At 34.4% G+C, this 21,031-nt stretch overlaps 1 protein-coding gene across 19 annotated transcripts in view; it reads left to right on the forward strand.

Moving 5' to 3' along the window:
• Positions 1 to 21,031, forward strand: part of GPHN (gephyrin) — a 525,210-nt gene that overhangs the window by 218,642 nt on the left and 285,537 nt on the right. For 18 of the 19 annotated variants that reach the window (XM_081513386.1, XM_081513387.1, XM_081513388.1 and 15 more), the window contains one exon: positions 9,666 to 9,758. The exons of the other annotated variant lie outside the window; for it this stretch is intronic. Coding sequence is in view for 14 of the 18 variants with exons in the window: in XM_081513368.1 (XP_081369494.1) it covers positions 9,666 to 9,758 (93 nt within the window). In the remaining 4 variants the exon portion in view is untranslated. The remainder of the gene's footprint in view (positions 1 to 9,665; positions 9,759 to 21,031) is intronic. 19 annotated transcript variants of the gene reach the window in all.

Genomic DNA, 21,031 nt, shown 5'->3' on the forward strand with positions numbered 1-21,031 from the left:
TTAAAATACAACAAAATCTTAGTTTTCATATATATGTACAAATGGAAAATAGGAATGTATGAAAAATAATGGATGAATACTCCTTGGATAAAGTCACCTGCTTGCTTTTTATCCCTACACCCCCCGACCCAAATACCCCAGGAACTTATACTTCTCATTTTAATCACTTCCTGTGCTGTTGCTATAAGCATTTACTTTTTAAGGAACTTGGTGAAAGCTTCAGCTATATTAACAGATATTTAGAAAATATGTTATTATTTTCTTCAAAGAAGAAAAGTTACTTACAAAAGGTTTTAGGGAAATATATTTTAGAATATTAATTTTAAAATGGTCTGAAGTAGATGACAAAGCCAAAAAGGACCAGAGAAAGAGATATTAAATCCAGATAATATATACATACAGATAAGAAGATACTGTGTGTGTTAGTTGCTCAGTCATGTCTGACTCTTTGCAACCCCACTGATTGTAGCTTGCCAGGCTCCTCTGTCCGTAGAATTCTCCAGGCAAGAATACTGGAGTATTCCTCCTGACATAAGAATCAAACCCAGGTCTCCCTCATTGCAGGCAGGTTCTTTGCCATCTGAGCCACCAGGGAAGATGATACTAATGTATACATAATGGGAGAATCAGCTTGGAAAAATAAATGAGAGGTTAAAATAATTCAGAAAACAATTTGCTGAAAAAAACATGAAAGAATATCTTAGGAAAAATTTCCGACGGTATTAAGACATGCTTAAGATACTTGGATAATTAAAATTGTTCACATTAAGCTCTTTGTTAATGGAAATGATACTGTGTCACTTATATAAACTAGTAACTGCATACCTTAAAAAAAATCTAGGAAACAAAATTTTAACCCATTTAAAACTTTTCCATTTGAAGAGTTTTGTGGGTTTTGAACCCATTTGTTAACATTTTAAAAGTAATATCTTCTAATTACTTTGTAGAAAGAACTAATATCTTAAAAGGTAGAAACTTATTAATCCCATTTCAAAAATGCATTTCATGTTTGATGGATGAGCTTGAAAATAAATGTTGTGTAATGATTTAGTAAGTACATCTTCCGTTTCACTCTACTTATCTTTTAAAATGATATTTTACTCTTTAATTATAATATCACAAAATATCAAACCAAGATTTTCTAATTTTCTAAAATAATGAATATTTAAGCACATTGCTTTCATAAAAAATTAGAAGAATATTTTGCACATTTAATTAGTAAAGTAAAATGAAAAATATTTAAAATATTGTAACATCTTTATCTCATTTTTAAAAATTTCTATTTAAGTGTGATATGCTAAATGCTTTTATCTAGTAATATGAAAATAACATTCAGCAGTTGTTTACTGATAGAGATGCATGATCAGACTTTTGAAGATCACTCTCAGAGATGAGAGACATTTGTAAGAATGTAAGTTTAGTAAACTGTGAAAAGTGCTTTCTTTCCAAAGGAATGAGTAGGAACACACATGGGGAACAGATTGCCTGGAGGAATTAGGGAGACTTTACTGAGATGACCCTAAAACTGTGTCTCCTTAGGCACAGATAGGAATTTTTTAGTTGGTTATTTCATAACTAATAAACTGAAGAAAAATATGACATCTCTCAAATGTTTTGGTGAGGTCTGCTTAATTCACTAATTCATGTTCCCCTCGATAAATATAGAGAAAAGGAGAAAATCTCTTATCTTAGATTTAGATCTAGTTAAGTATGCAACTTCAGGTGGATTTAGAGAATGGTGTCAAACTTGCTTCCTCTTCCTCTGTTACTGTCCCATTTTTCTCTTTACTAGGATTTTTACTCTTGGGCAAGAGAAAAATATCTCAAAAACTTCTGTGGAGTGCTGTTTTCATCCTAGTTATGAAGAAAATGTTATATATTTAAAAATACATAATACTGTGAAAAAGTTTTCTTAACATGGGCATCCCACTTTCATAGCACTAACCATGATAAATTGATGTACTACATTATATTAATTAGTTCATACTTCTGAGCTCTTTGATATCAAGGACATTTGTTATGCCCCCTTTTTTGCCCCATACCTACAATTTCCTGGCCTATACTAGGCATTGGATTGTTTCTCAAAGTGAATGATTAAAAGATACAGTCACATTTTTGAGACTTTATGCCAATTTATTTATATGTAACTCACATCAAGTCCACTTGCAAAGCTATGTGGAAGTTTATTATAAAGGGTGTATAAACTTATGATTAGTAAGATATAAATTGGAAGTAGCCAGAGAAAGAGAAGGATGCAAAGATGCTAATTATGAAAGTAGTAACTTTATTGTTACGTTAAAAACCACCACAAAATCTTGTGACTTAGGACAACAATGACTTATTAATTCTAATGAAATCTGTGGATTTGCCTGGCTCAGGTAGTGTATCATCTTCTCTTACCTGGAATCACTCATATGGCTGAAATAATTAATCAGCTCAGCTGTGGCTAGAGAATCTAAGATGGTTTCACTTAGATTTCTAGGTCCTTGCTGCTCTCTGTTCTGCTAGGCCTTTCTCTCCACAATATCTCTGACCTTTCCATTCTTTAGCCTGGACTTCCAGTCATGGTAATAGAAGTTTACCAAAGAGTGAAGGCAGAACTGTGAAGTCCTATTAGACATCGGGCTTCAGAACTCACACATCATGACTTCTGCCCCATTCTGTTGGCCAAAGTCACAAGTCCAGCTGAGATGCAAACCTCAGAGAAATAGATTCCACCTCTTGATAGGAGTACCTATAAAGTATATATGGTCATATTTAATCTTTCACAATAGCATATGAATTGTTGTTGAGCTGGCTAAAAGTGAAAGTGTTAGGTGCTCAGTTGTGTCTTACTTTTTGTGACCCCATGGACAGTAACCCACCAGGCTCCTCTGTCCATGGAATTTCCCAGGCAGGAATACTGGAGTGGAGGGTCATTTCCTACTCCAAGGGATCTTCCCAATCCAGAGATACAACCCTGGTCTTCTGAATTACATTGGAATGTTGAAATGTAATGATTAGCATTACATTTTTTGTATCTGAGCTACCAGGGAAGCCCTGAAATGGTTAAAATGAGGGGAAAATAGACATTAAGGTACTAGCTATCAGAATGGAGAACTAATACCAGAAGAGTCCATTTTTTCCCCCAGTTTTATTGAGATATAATTGGCATACAGCACTGTATAAATTTAAAGTGTACAGCATAATAATATGACTTACATATTTATCATGAAATTATTACCGCAATAAGTTTAGTGAATAGATAAGTTAAAGAAATAGAAAAAAATTTGCCTTGTAATAAGGAATCTTATGATTTACAGCTTTCATATATAATGTATAGCAGTGTTTGTTACAGTTATGTTGTACATTTTATCCCTAGTATTTATTTTATGCCTGGAAACGTGTATCTTTTGACCACTTTCATCCAGTTCCTCTTCTAACCACCTCCTGCCTCTGTTAACCACAAATCTGATCTCTTTTTCTTTAAGTTTGCTTGATTTTTATGTATAATTGACCTACAACTCCATGTTAGTTCCTGATACACGACAGAAAATTCAATTTTAAAAAATCTCTTTAATTTTTAAAAATACATGCAAATTATGAAAAATTCAAAAAATGCAAAAAATTAAAATGGGAGTAAAAAAGTAAAATGCACTTCAAAATTCTGATTACCCAGAAATAACCATTATTAAGATTAATTATAAAAAATCCTCAAACCTTTCTATGCCTGCATTATAGATAAGAATGGATGGATTAATGCTTAATTGAGTAAAAGATATAGCTATATGAATTTATAATAATTCTCTAAAGCTAATACAAAATAGCATTTTATTTCATTTAAACAGAGGCGAAAGAAAGTGTATAGAAAAGGCATATTACTAGAGATATTATTTGCTAAACTGAGATCTCTAAAGTTAAAAAATAAATAGGAAAATCATTAATAGCTTACAGTCATAGTTTTAACTTTCTAAACCTTAGACAAAGGATGTTAGCATTGTTATATTTCCTTTTAACGACCTTCTACATGCCTTCAAATTTCTGTTTATTATATGGTTATCAAAAAAAAAGAAAACCTTCTTGAACAACATCCAGTCCTCAATATGAGCTTATTTCATAAACCATTGCTATGACAAACCTAGAAACTATATCAGATCTGGACAGACTTGCACAAAGAAAAATAGAGGAAGTGAGGAACCAGAGACTATATATGATCTTTGTTGGAATTGTCTTTTTTCTCTGTGAGGTTTTATTAAATGTCCAGTAATAGAAGTTTTCTACCTAAATAGGGTTTAACTTACTATTATGTGAGTATAGCATTGGGTTTCATACTATCCATGGGGTTTTCCAGGCAAGGATACTGGAGTGGGTTGCCATTTCCTTCTCCATTGGACCATGTTTTGTCAGAAGTCTTCATTATTACCCGTCTGTCTTGGGTGGCCCTGCCTGGCATGGCCCATAGCTTCACTGAGTTATGTAAGGCCATTTGCCACAACAAAGCTGTGATCCATGAAGGGGTGTGAAATGCCAAAGCCTTTGACTATGTAGATCACTGTGGAAATTCTTAAAGAGAGAGTACCAGACAACCCTACCTGTCTCCTGAGAAACCTGCATGTGGGTCAAGAAGCAACAGTTAGAACCAGATATGAAAAAAATGGACTGGTTCAAAATTGGGAAAGGAGTGCAACAAGGATTTATATTGTCACTTTGCTGTTTAACTTATAGGCAGAGTATAGTATATCATGTGAAATGCCAGGCTGAATGAATCACAAGCTGGAATCCAGATTGCTGGGAGAAATATCAACAAACTCAAATATGCAGATAATATCACTCTAATGGCTGAATGTGAAGAGAAACTAAAGAGTCTCTTGGTGAGAGTGAAAGAGGAGAGCGAAAAAGCTGGCTTGAAGCTCAGCATTCAAAAAACTAAGATCATGGTATCTGGTTCCATCACTTCATGGCAAATAGAAGAGGAAAAAGTGGAAGCAGTGACAGATGGCGCCAAAATCACTGTGTACAGTGGACAGTGACTGCAGCCACGAAATTAAAAGATGCTTGCCCCTTGGAAGAAAAGCTATGATGAACCTAGAGACTGTATTATAAAGCAGAGACATCACTTTTTTGACAAAAGTCCGTATAGTAAAGCTGTGGTTTTTTCCAGTAATCATGTACAGCGTGAGTTGGTCCATAATGAAGGCTGAGCGACTGAACTGAACTGAACTGAACTGAAGGCTGAGTGCCAAACAATTGATGCTTTTGAATTGTGGTGCTGCAGAAGACTCTTGAGAGTCCTGTGGACTGCAAGGAGATCAAACCAGTCAGTCCTTAGGGAAATCAACCCTGAATATTCATTGGAAGGACTAATGCTGAAGCCAACAATGCAATACTTTGGCCATCTGATGCGAGTTCAGTTCAGTCGCTCAGTCGTGTGCAACTCTTTGCGACCCCATGAACCACAGCACGCCAGGCCTCCCTGTCCATCACCAACTCCCGGATTCCACCCAAACCCATGTCCATTGAGTTGGTGATGCCATCCAACCATCTCATCTTCTGCCATCCCCTTCTCCTCCTGCCCTCAATCTTTCTCAGCATCAGGGTCTTTTCCAATGAGTCAGCTGTTTGCAGCAGGTGGCCAAAGTATTGGAGTTTCTGCTTCAACATCAGTCCTTCCAATGAACACCCAGGACTGATCTCCTTTAGAATGGACTGGTTGGATCTCCTTGCAGTCCAAGGGACTGTCAAAAGTCTTCTCCAACACCACAGTTCAAAAGCATCAATTATTTGGCTCTCAGCTTTCTTTATAGACCAACTATCACATCCATACATGACCACTGGAAAAACCACAGCCTTGACTTGACGGACCTTTGTTGACAAAGTAAGGTCTCTGCTTTTTAATATACTATCTAAGTTGGTCATAACTTCCCTTCCAAGGAGTAAGCGTCTTTTAATTTCATTGCTGCAGTCACCATCTGCAGTGATTTTGGAGCCCAGAAAAATAAAGGCAGCCACTGTTTCCACTGTTTCCCCATCTATTTGCCATGAAGTGATGGGACCAGATGCCATGATCTTAGTTTTCTGAATGTTGAGCTTTAAGCCAACTTTTTCACTCTCCTCTTTCACTTTCATCAAGAGGCCCTTTAGTTCCTCTTCATTTTCTGCCATAAGGGTGGTGTCATCTGCATATCTGAGGTTACTGATATTTCTCCCGGCAATCTTGATTTCAGCTTGTGCTTCCTCCAGCCCAGCATTTCTCATGATGTACTCTGCATATAAGTTAAATAAGCAGGGTGACAATATACAGCCTTGAAGAGCTGACTTATTGGAAATGACCCTGATGTTGGGAAAGATTGCAAAGTGAAAGTTACTCGGTCGTGTCCGACTATTTGCCACCCATGGACTATGGAATTCTCCAGGCCAGAATACCGGAGTGGGTATCCTTTCCCTTCTCCAGGGGATCTTCCCGCCCCAGGGTTCAAACCCAGGTTTCCTGCATTGCAGGCGTATTCTTTACCAGTGAGCCACTAGGGAAGCAGCCCGTGTTAGGAAAGATTGGAGATGTTGGGAAAGAGTGGAGGCAAAAGGAAAAGGGGGTGGCAGAGGATAAGATGATTAGATGGTATTACCTACCGACTCAGTGGACATGAATTTGAGCAAATTGCAGGAGAGAGTGGAGAACAGAGGAGCCTATATGCTACGGTTCATGGAGTCACAAAAAGTTGGACACCACTTAGTGACTGAACAATGGATTACTCAGATTCAGATTGGTTCCCTGATTCAGTGTGCATTTGTTCCTGGAACATTCAAACTGATCACAGAAATTTCACCGCTCGTTTCATTTGTTTCTCTCAGCAGCTGCTTTTAAGATGAAAAAAATCATTTCTTTCAATTTACATCTCTCTTGATTTGAAGTTACTAGTGAGAATTTTTATGATTTTGATCGCCATTATGACTTTTGGGAGCACAAACAGCATTAGGAGTCTCAGCCTATATGTCTCAAACACATTTTATTTCTGTCATTAACCACAACTTTTGAGATTTGTGACATAAAGCTGTATGTTTTTTCCTATGTGATCATTGCTGGTAGAAGTTTTTTTCCTCTAGTTTTTACTCTTTTTGTTCATTTCTGTTAGTTATGGAGAGGCAGAATTTCTTTAATGCAACTCGATTCTACTATGCTAACCTATAAGTTCAAGGCAGTAAGTTTTTAAAGAAACGCATTTTATGTAATGGAAAATAATCATTAAAAATAGAAAATGCCTTTAGCTTCAATTTTGCAGCATATGCAGAGGAATTTTTCATAATGATGGTTAATGTAGAAATCCTCAATGACTTTCTACCTGGTAGTAGCCAAATATTCAAATATATTTCAAAATGAAAGGTATCTTTTAGGTGCAGAGAAAAATGTGACAAGATAAATCGCTTTCAGGTGATCTAACATGATAGAAGAAAAGATTCATGATATTCTGAATGGTACATGGTTAGAAAGCATAGTTTTGTCCAGTTTAATGTGCAAATAGCATTTCGAGGAGTTTTTCTAAATATGCAAATCTTGAATCAGTAAGTCTTGAATGGGACCTGAGATTCTGTATTTCTAGCAAGCTCTCAGTGAAACAGGTGATACTTTTAGTAGCAAAAATCTTCACGACTGCATACTCAGAGCAACTCGAACTAAACCCTTTAGGCCAGGGATTGTAGCTTATTCATCTTTGCAAACCTGTTATCTAATGAAGTGCCTGAATAAAAGTATGCCCTGAAATATTCTCTTGTTAAATAAATGAATTAATATGTTAAATAAATAAATCATACTAGATGCCTGGAATATTCATCTTCTCTGTTAATGATTGATGAGGAATCCTTCTGTTTTGGAGACCAGTTGCATGAATGATAAGATTGCTAGTTTCTCTTAAAAAGTCCGAAGTCCTAATAAAATTTTTGCTTAGTTGAAACTGTTGTACATCACACAGCTACTTTGGACAACAAAATATTACTTTTCAAATACTTGAACATATTCTTAACTGGTTCTCAGTTTTGGTTGTACACTGGAATGATGGATATTTTTGCTTTTCTAATTCTTAAATAAACACTGATTTATGCAAGTACCACATAATCACCTTTATTACAATAACCATTGATAATTTGTATGTGAGCTTTCCTCAGAACAAAATTGTAACTATATCAGGGGTATGAGTGAGAATAAGAAAAAAATCATTTACAAATCTTAAATTGTCCTTCTGAATAATTATCCTGCATTTTGTGTTACCAATGAATTTGAGAACTGAGAATATTGTATTTTGCATATAAGTATCAGCCTTACTTATTTACTTATGTATATATATACACATATGTATATGTATATCAGCCTGTTAGGGCTTCTCTGGTGGCTCAGACGGTAAAGAATCTGCCTGCGATACAGGAAACTTGACTTTGATCCCTGAGTCAGGAAGATTCCCTGGAGAAGAGAATGGCTACCTCCTCCAGTATTCTTGCCTGGAGAATTCCATGGACAGAGGAACCTGGGGGCTACAGTCCATGGGGTTGCAGAGTCGGACACGACTGAGCAACTAACATTTTATCAGCTTGTTACTGGTGTTTCACATCTGATTATCAACACATAAATGATTTAATTGTATTATTAAATTTTGGAACTGGGTTGTATAAAGGAAATGAAACAGTGAAATACCAGAGCAAGTATTTAATTACAATTTAAATGAGCAGTTCATAGTTAAAATGCAGGATGGATGAATAGAACTAACAATAGAAAGAGAGATCCTCTATAGCAGAGATCTTTGTCCCATTCTTTACAAAATTAACCGGTAACTTTGAGTAAATTATTCAACCACATTGCCTTTTCTGTAAATTGAAGAGGCAAATCTGCCAAGGTCTCTACCAACTGCAGAATTTTGTGGTATGTAACTCTAATCTCAACTAAGTGTCCTGGTGTTGGTGTTGGGGAAAAAGTAACTTTAAGCAATCATTTATTCCTACACCTTTCCTTTAGGGCAACTATGTAAAATAAATTCTGAAAAATGTAAAACTTTCCTAAACAACATGAAACTAGCCGAAAGAAAAAAAATATTGAGTCATTCATAGGCAGAATATAGGCAGAATATAGAGGAACATGTGTTGATGGTCCAACAGATCTAAGTTTAAATTGTAAATATTTCCCCTTCTAGTTTGTGAGCCCATGAGCAAGTACATCTCTTGATTTCTCTGAGTCCATTAATGGAAAAAAAATGAATAAGTCTGTTTCCTTAAATGTAAAATTGAAGTATGAATATTTACCTGACAGGATTGCTATACTTATTAAATAGTGACATCATTTAATTAACACACAGTGCTCAATTTTTTTAACCCGAATATATTTTGAATGGCTGAAAATATCTTCAGACATCCTATTTAAATACATAATGAGCATTAATTATAAAATATTTATGCTGTTTACTGTGTTTCATTTACTTTCAAGAATTCGATGATTGCATCTTCATTTTCTATGATCAATAAAATAAATACCCCAAACTGCAGTGTCTTTTAATTAATAGTGGGACTGTTCCATGAATTGTGCTTCAGATTTTTCTCATGAGTGTTGAATCTGTTTCCTCACTGAACACAAAGTATTCCAGTATGTGGATGTTTTGAGTAGGCAAGCAAGTCCTTCTGCATGTGACAATATTATCATTTTCTTTCAGGAAACCCTGATAGATTGGTGTGATGAAAAGGAACTTAATTTGATATTAACAACTGGAGGAACAGGGTTTGCACCACGAGATGTCACTCCAGAGGTGAGATAGTATAACTTTTCTGATATCAAGAAGTAGACTATTCATGTTATTTTTAATCCTTTTAATTATTTTTGTATGGTTTTTGTAATTTTGCTAGACAGGAATGACATCTGTGGTTCTAAGAATGTGAACATCTTGCAGTGGTTGAATATTTATTTTTTTTTTTTTAAAGTTTCTTGACTTCTTTTCTTTTGGCTTAAACTAGATATTATCTAAAATGAGGAAGATTGAACTGGTCCAGAAGGTAATCTTGCATTTGCTCAGTGGTCTGTGGTATTGGCTGAATTTCAGGCATATATTGCTAAAGGAGGTGATAGCAGAACTCTGACTCAGCATGGCATCTGGTCTGATGTGCTGTGTTAATGTAATTGAAAATGTATCTGATTCCTTTTTTCTTTAGATATCCTTGTCATTGGTCTCAGGTAGAATGACTATAATAGCATATTTATACCAATTTTATAGTATTTGATGAGAAAGTTATATATTCCATAATTTTAAATGTGAATTCAAATGCAGAATTTGATAAGCCAAGAAACAAAATTAGTATCTAGGCTATGCCTTAAGAATCACCTTCAACCTTGCACAGGAAAAAAAAAAAAGGGAAAGAATGAAGAATAGACAGCACTCAGTGATACAAGGGGAAAAGTCTTTTTAAAGCAGCCATAAACTTCAGCTGTAACTTTAGAGTAATATGCAGACTTATGTTCATACTTAGACAGTGTTTCATTCACTTTCCAAAAAAATGTTTCTTGGCTGAATTCCAACTTACTGTTAGCTGTTTTGTTTTGTTTCTTTTTTTTTTTAATTTTCAAGTCAGTATCCCACTGTGTCTACTGTCTTATTCAGAGCAAGATATTTTTGCTCTGTACCTATTAAATAATTATTGTCCTACTTACTCTAATATAGGAGTTTTCAAACTTTAGCCTGTACCCCCATCAAAGGTAAAACAGACTGTTGCATCCTACCCACAGTGTTCTGATTCAGTAAATCTGCAGTGGGTCCCAAGAATTTGTGTTTTTGGTAAGGCCCCAGGTAATGCACATGTTGCTGGCCCATAGACCATGCTTCCAGACTATGGGTACCACTGCTCTAGTATGTGAAAATGTAAATTGTTTTAACAAACTATAAAATAATTTCTATTTTCCTATGTAAAAATCACAGAAATTTTGGAAATATTATTATAGCTAGGCTTATAAATATAATGGTTTTGTTTTTAAAGCAATCAGAATAGAGTTGTGTTGGGAGATTGTTACCTTCCAGTACTTAAAAAAGGTGGGAGAGGGGTTCAGGATGGGGGACACATGTACATCCATGGCTGATTCATGTCAATGTATGGCAAAAACCACTACAATATTGTGAAGTAATTAGCCTCCAACTAAAATAAATAAATTAATTAAAAAAAAAAAAGAAGTCATTCTTACATAGCTCTTGAGTCCTTAGGGGAAATGATCTTTTGGCCAATTTTTTCATTTCTTTTAAACTGTGAGACTAACTTAAAAAGATAAAACTGGAGATAAGCCATCTCCTCTAGAGGTGTGTTTATGTTTTGTTTGTGAGAAAATCACCTACATATATGAAGAACTTAATTTTTGAAGTTTAAGTGTTGTGTTAAGTGTTTCAAGTAAATAACTTTTGTTTTATATATCCCTATTGTTGTTGTAATGGTTTGATATTTTCATAATATTATTTTTATATCATAAAAGTAGAAAAAAGTTACCATAGAATTCATTCATAACCAGTTAACAATATTATTTTTAATTGTGAGAAAATAATTTGCATCACAAAGTATTTTGTATTCCCTAGAGTTTCAAGTTTATCCCAGAACACTAGGATGCAAATTTAAGCTTTTAAATTCTGGCTCTGCCACTTACGACGCGGTGACCATAGACTAGTCATTAAGCCATTATGTACCTCAGTTTCCAGTAAAGTGAGGGAAATGAACGTGCCTATCTATCAGGGTAGCTATGACGATTCAATGAGAACTATTCTTGCTAAGAATACTAAAAGATATTTTTATCTTTTAGTTAATTAAGGGTTAATTTTTTTTTATTAGTCATTACATAACTACCAAAGTGGACAAATTTGTGGTATTTTTTATATATAAATATCAAATGGACAAAAACAGGCAAATACTGAAGTATTATCCATGCAGTCTTTGTGACCTTCTTAAATTTTTAAATATTTTGATATAGTAAGCTTCATATTTTATCTTTTCTCTCTTCATATAAGCCAGAGGTCTTGAAATTCTGTCATTCTAGTATCGATTTATGGAGAAGGCAGTGGCAACCCACTCCAGCATTCTTGCCTGGAGAATCCCAGGGACCGGGGAGCCTGGTGGGGTGCCGTTTATGGGGTTGCTCAGAGTCGGACACGACTGAAGCGACTTAGCAGCAGCAGCAGCAGTATAGATTTAGCCCCCAACGGTGGTTTTTTTTTTTTTTTTTTGCTGTTGACAAGAGTCTGTGTCTTTCCATTACCTTGTATATGACATTATATCAGAAATTGAGAGGTCCTTTGTTCTTCATTGAAGTTTTTCAGAAAACCCTAGATATGCTCTTATATTTGTATATGCCTATAGCAATCACTGGCTAAAATTTGTATTAGGGTTGTTTTTAATGAGTTTAAAATACATGTAATTATGTCTTCCCTAATATCTATTTTTGAAAACAAGTGACTTACCTGATTGTAAATATCTTGATCTTTAATGGATTTACTTTATTTCATATTTTTACACACACACACACACACACACATACACACTCACATACACAGAGAGCATGGTTATCGACAGCAAAAGTCTGTAGCACTGTTAAGCCTTTGAAAAATAACTGTAAAAGCCATCTGACTACTCAAAAATAATTTTACTAATTTCTTCTAATCTTTAAATAGTTGCAATTCTTGTAATACCTAAAACATAGCACTGGGATGTCAGCTAGTAATCCTGAAATATAATTTTGTGCCTGTAGTAATATAGTTACTTGTCTTTATCTTATTTGTCTTAGATAATTGTACCTAAAATGGGAAACCTGTTGATAAACCATATGTGCCTATATACAACTGTTTGCAAATCTTTTTAAATAGAACCAGAAGTTATTGACGGAAAACACAGATATTAGTGATGAGGGTAAAATAATATAAAATTTCTCCCGTAAGTCATTAATTGTCAGTAATTAGTTTGATCTACAAACACAAAGTACAAATTGTTTGTGGGTTTAAAAAAAAAGGGAAGGTGAAAAATGCTAAATTGAATGATTAAAATAAAGCAATCTAAAGTTATTATCACTGGATATGAACCTGAGAGAAAATGAAACGTTTAATAGACTTATCCAGATCTATTACCAGAAAAATGGAATAGCAGCTTCAGTAAAGTGTATCTTATTTATATATTTTATAGGATTAAGGCAATCAGAATTGACTTTTCTAAATTATGAATTTGTTTCTGCTTTTTGGCACCATATCTTAGAATGTGGTTCATCTGATAGTCACATGCCTGCTGGTTCCCTCCCTTCCTCTAAACATGAGATATTATCAAAGCTTACATAAAGTAACATAATAATCCCTACTGTACAACTTTTTAGAGTTTTATTTGATATAAAAAGCTTATTTTTTAGTAATATATTGCATTTTCTGTGAACTGATAAAGGTTGGATAATCTGTTGACATTGATGAAATGCTAGTAATAGAATTTTATATAGTTATATAGAAAATAAGAACTCATTGGTATACAAAGTATTATATCTTCATGTTCCACTATCACTTAAAAGTTTATATATCCAAAATAGGTATTATTACATGAAGAGTCTTTCATTATTCTTAAAAAGTAAAAGTATAATTAAGGATGTATAAGTGAGGTAAAGTGAAAGTCTTTTAGAATTAAAGTCTAGAAGAAAATAAAAGGTTAAGAAGCATTTGTTTTAAAAAGAACATCTATATGATTACAAAGAAATGTTTGATATTATGTTTTGGTAAATTAGAAAATATTGCACTATTTAATATTTGTTAGGTAAATTAAGTTTTAGCACTTTCATAGTGCTAAGCTATACCAGAGTAAAGGGTTGTATAGTAATATATTATTATGGTTATGAATTAAAGAGTTAAATAAGATCCTAGCATGCATCTTAAGTCTCATTTATTTATTCATTTATCAGATTTTTTATTTTTAATCCTTGATATGTGTCTGATGCCATGCTGGGTGCTGGAGTTAAAAAATGAATAAGACATGATCCCTATTCTCAATTCAATCTATTGCATGGGTCAGCAAACTATAGCCCATAGGCCAAATTAAGCCCGTTGTGTATTTTTTTGTATGACTCGTGAACTAAGAGCGTATTTTGATTTCTTTCAGTCAATGACTGAAAGAAATCAAAAGGAAAATGATTTTTTGTGACATATGAGAGCCATTTGAAATTTGGATTTCGGTGTCCATAAGTGAAATTTTATTGGAACATAGTCACACTCCTTCATTGACCTATTGCCTATGGCTACAATAGCAGAATAGAATAGTTGAATGAAAACCACATAGACCTGCAAAGCCTAAAATATTTGCTGTCTGATCCTTTGCGGAAAAAGTTTGCCAACCTCTGGTCTGTTAGATGAAAATTAATCATCTTTATTCACATTTTAGGCTGACTTTTTAAATTCATTTTTACCATTTGTTCTTTAGTAATTTGAAATGATGTTGAGGTTCATTTCTTAAATGTTTAATCTTAGAAGGAGCAAGGAAAGAACACTTTTCTTCCACAGTAAAGTGTATTGCCCCATTGTTTCAGTAGACAATATAGAATAATAAAAATAAAAGATCCCTCATATAAATAATTTATAAAATTTTGAACTTTCAAAATTGATCAAATTATTGGATTTGTTAAACACTGTTTCACTCTTAAATCTTTTTCTTAGTAGTACCTCCTAAAAAGTGTCCTGATCAAATTTATCATTATGAAGTAATCCAACTAAAGGAAGAATTACAAAATGTCAGGAAATTGTAAGTTTGATGTAAAAGATATTCATTTAAAAGGGTTTTGATGGTTCATTTTGGAAGTGAAGAGGCATCTGACAAAATGACTAACTCTGACAGCGATAAAATAATCTGGTACAAAGGATGAATTTCTAGGAAAAGATTATGAACTTCACAGCACATATTTTGTTTATAGCTTAAAGTGTTTATGTTTATTTGGAACAGATTGCTATCTAAGCCTTTCTACAAATATTTATATATTTCATAACTTTAGCTGCGAGTATACTATGACAGCTATCATTGTATGTGGTCATTAATCATTTCTTACATTGTAATGCTTAAAAAACAAGAATACTGTGTAAATAAAAGGAAAGAGACATAATTGACCTGAGTTACTGAGTTAATTATTCTTAATTTGTTACTTGTGAAAAATCTACATTTAAAAGTACCACCTTATAGTTAATACTGAACATTTTAAGGATCAGAAGAACTCTTTTACATTATAGCAGAGGCATAGCAAAACATCCTGTCCCATAATAATTTCTGTTTTTGAAAGAAAATTTGATCCCTCTTCAGGTCATTTAAATTATATAATTGATTTCAAGTACATATCAATATCTCTAGAAAAGATTATTTCCCTAAAATATCATATACTAATACTGTAGAACTGTATGAATATTTATTTTTTAATTCTAAAATTGTTATGACTAAAGTAAAGTACCTATTATACATGATAAAACTAAAAGTAACCATACTACAATAAAATTTTGAGATTAAAATTGTTCTGTATAAATAGGATAACTAAACAATATGAAATTGGTAAGAAAGCAGAATATTAGAAACTTATACTGGAAATTTAAAAAACCAGATTCAAAAAAATATACTGTCCCTTTATTGTCAAATAAGGTTATATTTTATGGGTTTTGGGGGATCTCTTTTTCTTATTTTTTTGAAATAGTTCTGGATGTGGGAAATATGTTTTTATGTCTTACCTTTGTCTAAATATGTTGGGATGTAATGTATCTTTCTCATATATATATATGTGTGTGTGTGTGTGTGTATATATATATATAAATAAAATACTAACACTGTAGAGTCAGACAGACCTGACTTTGAATCTTACTTCTACCACTAACTAATTATGAAATTAAAGCAAATTAAACTGTTCTGACTTCAGTTTACTCATCCACTCAGTTAGCTAATGCACACCTCTCCAGGTTGTTTCTTCTAATAATTGAGATAATAAAAGTAGTCAATGATAATAATTAGCAAATGTATATAGCACTTACTATGTGTCAGGAGCTATTTTAAACTCATTTAATTTTAATTCATTTAGTCTTCAAAACAACCATTGAGCCTAGTGTTGTATCTATTTTAAATATGGAGAAACTGGGACAAATCAATTAATTGACTGGTCCAGGGTTATCCAAGCTAGTAAGTGACAATAATGCATGTAAAAGGATCTCTTGTAAAGCCTGGCATCTTTGTAGATCCTCATTAAATGTCCTTTTTTTCCTTTACTTTTTTCTTCCACATTTAATTAATAATATTACCTATTACCTCTAATTTAATGTGATAATCCGAAGTATTTCTGCTGCTAATCATTGTACTCTGATACCTGTTGTTAGCTATTAACATACCTGATGGATATGTCTAAAAATTAAGGATGTTAGTCCTTAATTTTCCCACTACTAATTTAGGGCATGGGCAAATGAATGAGAATAAGAATGTCTACAGTTTATATTATATGTGGATTACGAGTGATTGCATTAAGTACCTCTCCTGATATCCTGTCTGAATCTATTTATTTTGTTCCTCTTTAAGTTTAAAATTTTTGGACTATGGCTTGAAATGGCCCAAATATGTAGCATTCAGGATAGTTGTTAGTAATAGTCCTTTTTATCTGGAGTTTATATGTATTGTGCATTATCTAATATTGAGTAGTATATGTCTTAGAGCTTGGGCACATTTATGACCTACCAGTGTGCTAAAAAACATTTAGAGTCTTTGTTCAATTTAACAAGTATTTATCAAGCATCTTAGGCTTTATTGAATAAATGCTAAACTATGTGTATTCCTAAAATAGTCACCTGACAAATCAAAGCAATATAAACTTAGTACCAGAAATGTTCAGCCAATTTAGACCAAAAAAATTCTTTAAAGGGAAAGATTAAGAGAGAACTGAGCAATCAGTGAAATTTTTGTACAAGTAGAATTTAAGCTAAAATTGAAGGAGAGAAATAGAACTTAGATTTGGAGAGAAGACATTACTGATGGGAGTAAGAAAGAAAGGGAAATGTATGATCAAGCTATGAGAAAGATAAAATTAAGAAAATCTTCCTGGCTAGAGCAGAGGATTCACTTTACAAAGAAGGATGGATAAACTGGAACTATGTTATTTTAATCTCTTTCTTAGAACAGTTAGAGTAGTACTGTCTCTGGAGATGAAAAACAGCAACAGCGATTCCTTAGAAGCCAAAATTCACAGGACAACTATCAACAAATACATGCCATAAAATCATGTCATCAAAGCTTTCTATAAGTAGATCCTTTTGAAAACTGGCACTTACTCAAATGTACATTCCCCAATAAGACTAGCATCAGTATTTTTGAAGATTGTTTCTATGCCCTGGTTTTTGCTTTGTTTTTTGGAGTCCTGATGTAAGCTACAAACCTAGTACCGTTATTTGTATGTAAAATGTAAACTGCTGTGAAGCACCAAGTTCCAGTTTTGTTGTTCAGAAACCTTTTCAGTCAATACTTAAAATCCAGGGTTTCCCAGGTGGTGCCAATGGTAAAGAACCCTCCTGCCAATGCAGGAGACCTAAGAGACTCAGGTTGAATCCCTGGGTCCAGAAGGTCCCCTGGAGAAGGAAATGGTAACCCACTCTAGTATTCTTGCCTGGAAAATTCTATGGACAGAGGAGCTTGGCGAGCTACGGTCCAGGAGGCCACAAAGAGTTGGATACGACAGAACAACTTAGCACATAGCATGTGTCTGATAATCAAGACATCGAGAAAATTTTTTTATCATGGATTTTTTTTTTTTGTCAGTGCTGTGTCTTATCCTTGAGTTGGCCTAATGTTTTATATAAAATCACTATATAATAATAGAGAAATCACAGTATCTCAGAGTTTGAGGAGAATTCAAAAGCCATTGTGTTAAAAGTCCTAACGTGACCCTTTTATCATTCCCAGCCAGACCTTGTGTGAACACCTCAATCGCATATTCTTTCATGTGAGAGTCCCTTGTTTGTGTAATTCTAATTACTTGTAAGTCCAAATCTGCCCCCTTACCCAAGACATTCACCCTCTGTTTTATTTATACATTAAAAGGAAAAGCTCCTTAGTATAATTATCCCAATTGAGAAGTAACTGGTATAACATTAAACCATTTAGATGATTAGAGCAAGAGGTGACGCTGCATTTAAAAATCCTGTGTTGTTAGGCCCCTATTCCACATAGCAACACGGCAGAGTGAAGCGAACATTGCTCTTTGAGGTGGGGATTTAGGAATTTCAAGCATAAGGAAAAAAGAAACATTTCGTATATGAAGAACCCATAAATGAAATCCTGTCTTCATTTTTCCCTTAAGTACATTTCTTAATTGTATGCTTACTCTGCATCAGAACATGTTCTCAGCTTTTAGGGGGGGTCCTGATGGGGAAAAGAGATCAATCAGTAAGCAAATGAGTACAAATATACTTTTTATGGTAAATTCTATGTCTAATTAAAGCTTTCACTAGAAAAGTAGCATTGCTCATATAACTGTTTGTGAGGCAGCATAACATAGTGGTTAAGAGCTCAGACAACTTGAATTTGAATCTTTGATTCACCTCTTACTAGTGTATAACCTTTCACAACTTGCTTTACTCATTTTTCTTATGTGTAAAATGGAGAATATAAGTGTACCTACTTCATAGGGTAGTTATATTATGTAGGTTAATGTAAGTAAAACACCAAAAGCAACATTTGTTTACTACACAAATATTTCCTATTATTACCTATAATCTAAATAGAACTTTAGCTTACACAGTAAAAGATAATGGTTGAGTAAGTATTGACAGAATTTTTCTCTGGGGAAAAAATCGAGCAAGATAGGACCTAAGGTATACAATAGAATAGTTGTGGGAAAGGAAAAAGCAGCAGAGATGACATGCTAAATATTTATTTTTACCTTGAATTTATCAGAGAAATAAAACCTTGAAATCAGTGTTCTACTTCACCCTTTTACAATCTACTCCCATAAAATGAACAGAGGCCGGCATACTAGGATAGTTCTGTAAAGTATATGCTAAGACATTGACAAGAAAACATCATTAAATATTTTGCAAATATTAATATAAAATACTAAAGGTGTGTTATCTAGAGATATAGTTTCAGGAATGAAGATTTCAGAAGTTTCCTTTCTTATTGTCTGAAATCAAGAATGTGAATTCATCTTCCCTTATTAGATCTTCATCCATGAGAAAGACTTAAAGTCGCTTTTCACACAAAATGTCATATGATGACTTATATCTGTCAAGTCCTCTGAGCTTCTTAGAATTATATCACTGAATTAGAGCAGAATATCTGTGACTTCATGTTATTGCCATGCCTAAAAGGAAACCGATAGGGAGTAAGAAAATTGATTCAAATAACGAAATAAACTTTGCAATTATTCTCGTAATTTTACTAGTATTATTTCCTCATGCTGGAACTTGGGAAGACCATCACTTCAGTTCAGTCGCTCAGTCGTGTCCGACTCTTTGCGACCCCATGAACCGCAGTATGCCAGGCCTCCCTGTCCATCACCAACTCCCTGAGTCCACCCAAACCTATGTCCATCGAGTCGGTGATGCCATCCAACCATCTCATCCTCTGTCGTCCCCTTCTCCTCCTGCCCTCAATCTTTCCCAGCATCAGGGTCTTTAGCAATGAGTCAGCTCTTCATATCAGGTGGCCCAAGTGTTGGAGCTTCAGCTTCAACATCAGTCCTTCCAGTGAACACCCAGGACTGATCTCCTTTAGGATGGACTGGTTGGATCTCCTTGCAGTCCAAGGGACTCTCAAGAGTCTTCTCCAACACCACAGTTCAAAAGCATCAATTCTTCGGTGTTCAGCTTTCTTTATAGTCCAACTCTCACATCCATACATGACTACTGGAAAAACCATAGCCTTGACTAGACGGACCTTTGTTGACAAAGTAATGTCTTTGCTTTTTAATATGCTGTCTACGTTGGTCATAACTTTCCTTCCAAAGAGTAAGCGTCTTTTAATTTCATTGCTGCAGTCACCATCTGCAGTGATTTTGGAGCCCAGAAAAATAAAGTCAGCCACTGTTTCCACTGTTACCCCATCTATCTGCCATGAAGTGATGGGACTGGATGCCATGATCTTAGTTTTCTGACTGTTGAGCTTTAAGCCAACTTTTTCACTCTCCTCTTTTACTTTCATCAAGAAGCTCTTTAGTTCTTCTTCACTTTCTGCCATAAGGGTGGTGTCATCTGCATATATGAGGTTATTGATATTTCTCCCAGCAATCTTGATTCCAGCTTGTGCTTCCTCCAGCCCAGCGTTTCTCATGATGTACTCTACATATAAGTTAAATAAGCAGGGTGACAATATACAGCCTTGACATACTCCTTTTCTATTTGGAACCAGTCTATTGTTCCATGTCCAGTTCTAACTGTTGCTTCCTGACCTGCATACAAGTTTCTCAAGAGGCAGGTCAGGTGGTCTGGTATTCCCATCTCTTTCAGAATTTTCCACAGTTTATTGTGATCCACACAGTCAAAGGCTTTGGCATAGTCAATAAAGCAGAAATAGATGTTTTTCTGGTACTCTCTAGCTTTTTCGATGATCCATCGGATGTTGGCAATTTGATCTCTGGTTCCTCTGCCTTTTCTAAAACCAGCTTGAACATCTGGAAGTTCATGGTTCATGTATTGCTGAAGCCTTGCTTGGAGAATTTTGAGCATTACTTTCCTAGCGTGTGAGATGAGTTCAATTGTGCGGTAGTTTGAGCATTCTTTGGCATTGCCTTTCTTTGGGATTGAAATGAAAACTGACCTTTTTCAGTCCTGTGGCCACTGCTGAGTTTTGCATATTTGCTGGCATATTGAGTGCAGCACTTTCACAGCATCATCTTTCAGGATTTGACATAGCTCGACTGGAATTCCATCACCTCCGCTAGCTTTGTTCGTAGTGATGCTTCCTAAGGCCCACTTGACTTCACATTCCAGGATGTATGGCTCTAGGTGAGTGATCACACCATTGTGATTATCTGGGTCGTGAAGATCTTTTTTGTACAGTTCTTCTGTGTATCCTTGCCACCTCT

Source organism: Giraffa tippelskirchi, chromosome 7, assembly GCF_054371585.1.
Source record: "Giraffa tippelskirchi isolate mGirTip1 chromosome 7, T2T-mGirTip1v1.2.pri, whole genome shotgun sequence".
NCBI lineage: Eukaryota > Metazoa > Chordata > Mammalia > Artiodactyla > Giraffidae > Giraffa > Giraffa tippelskirchi.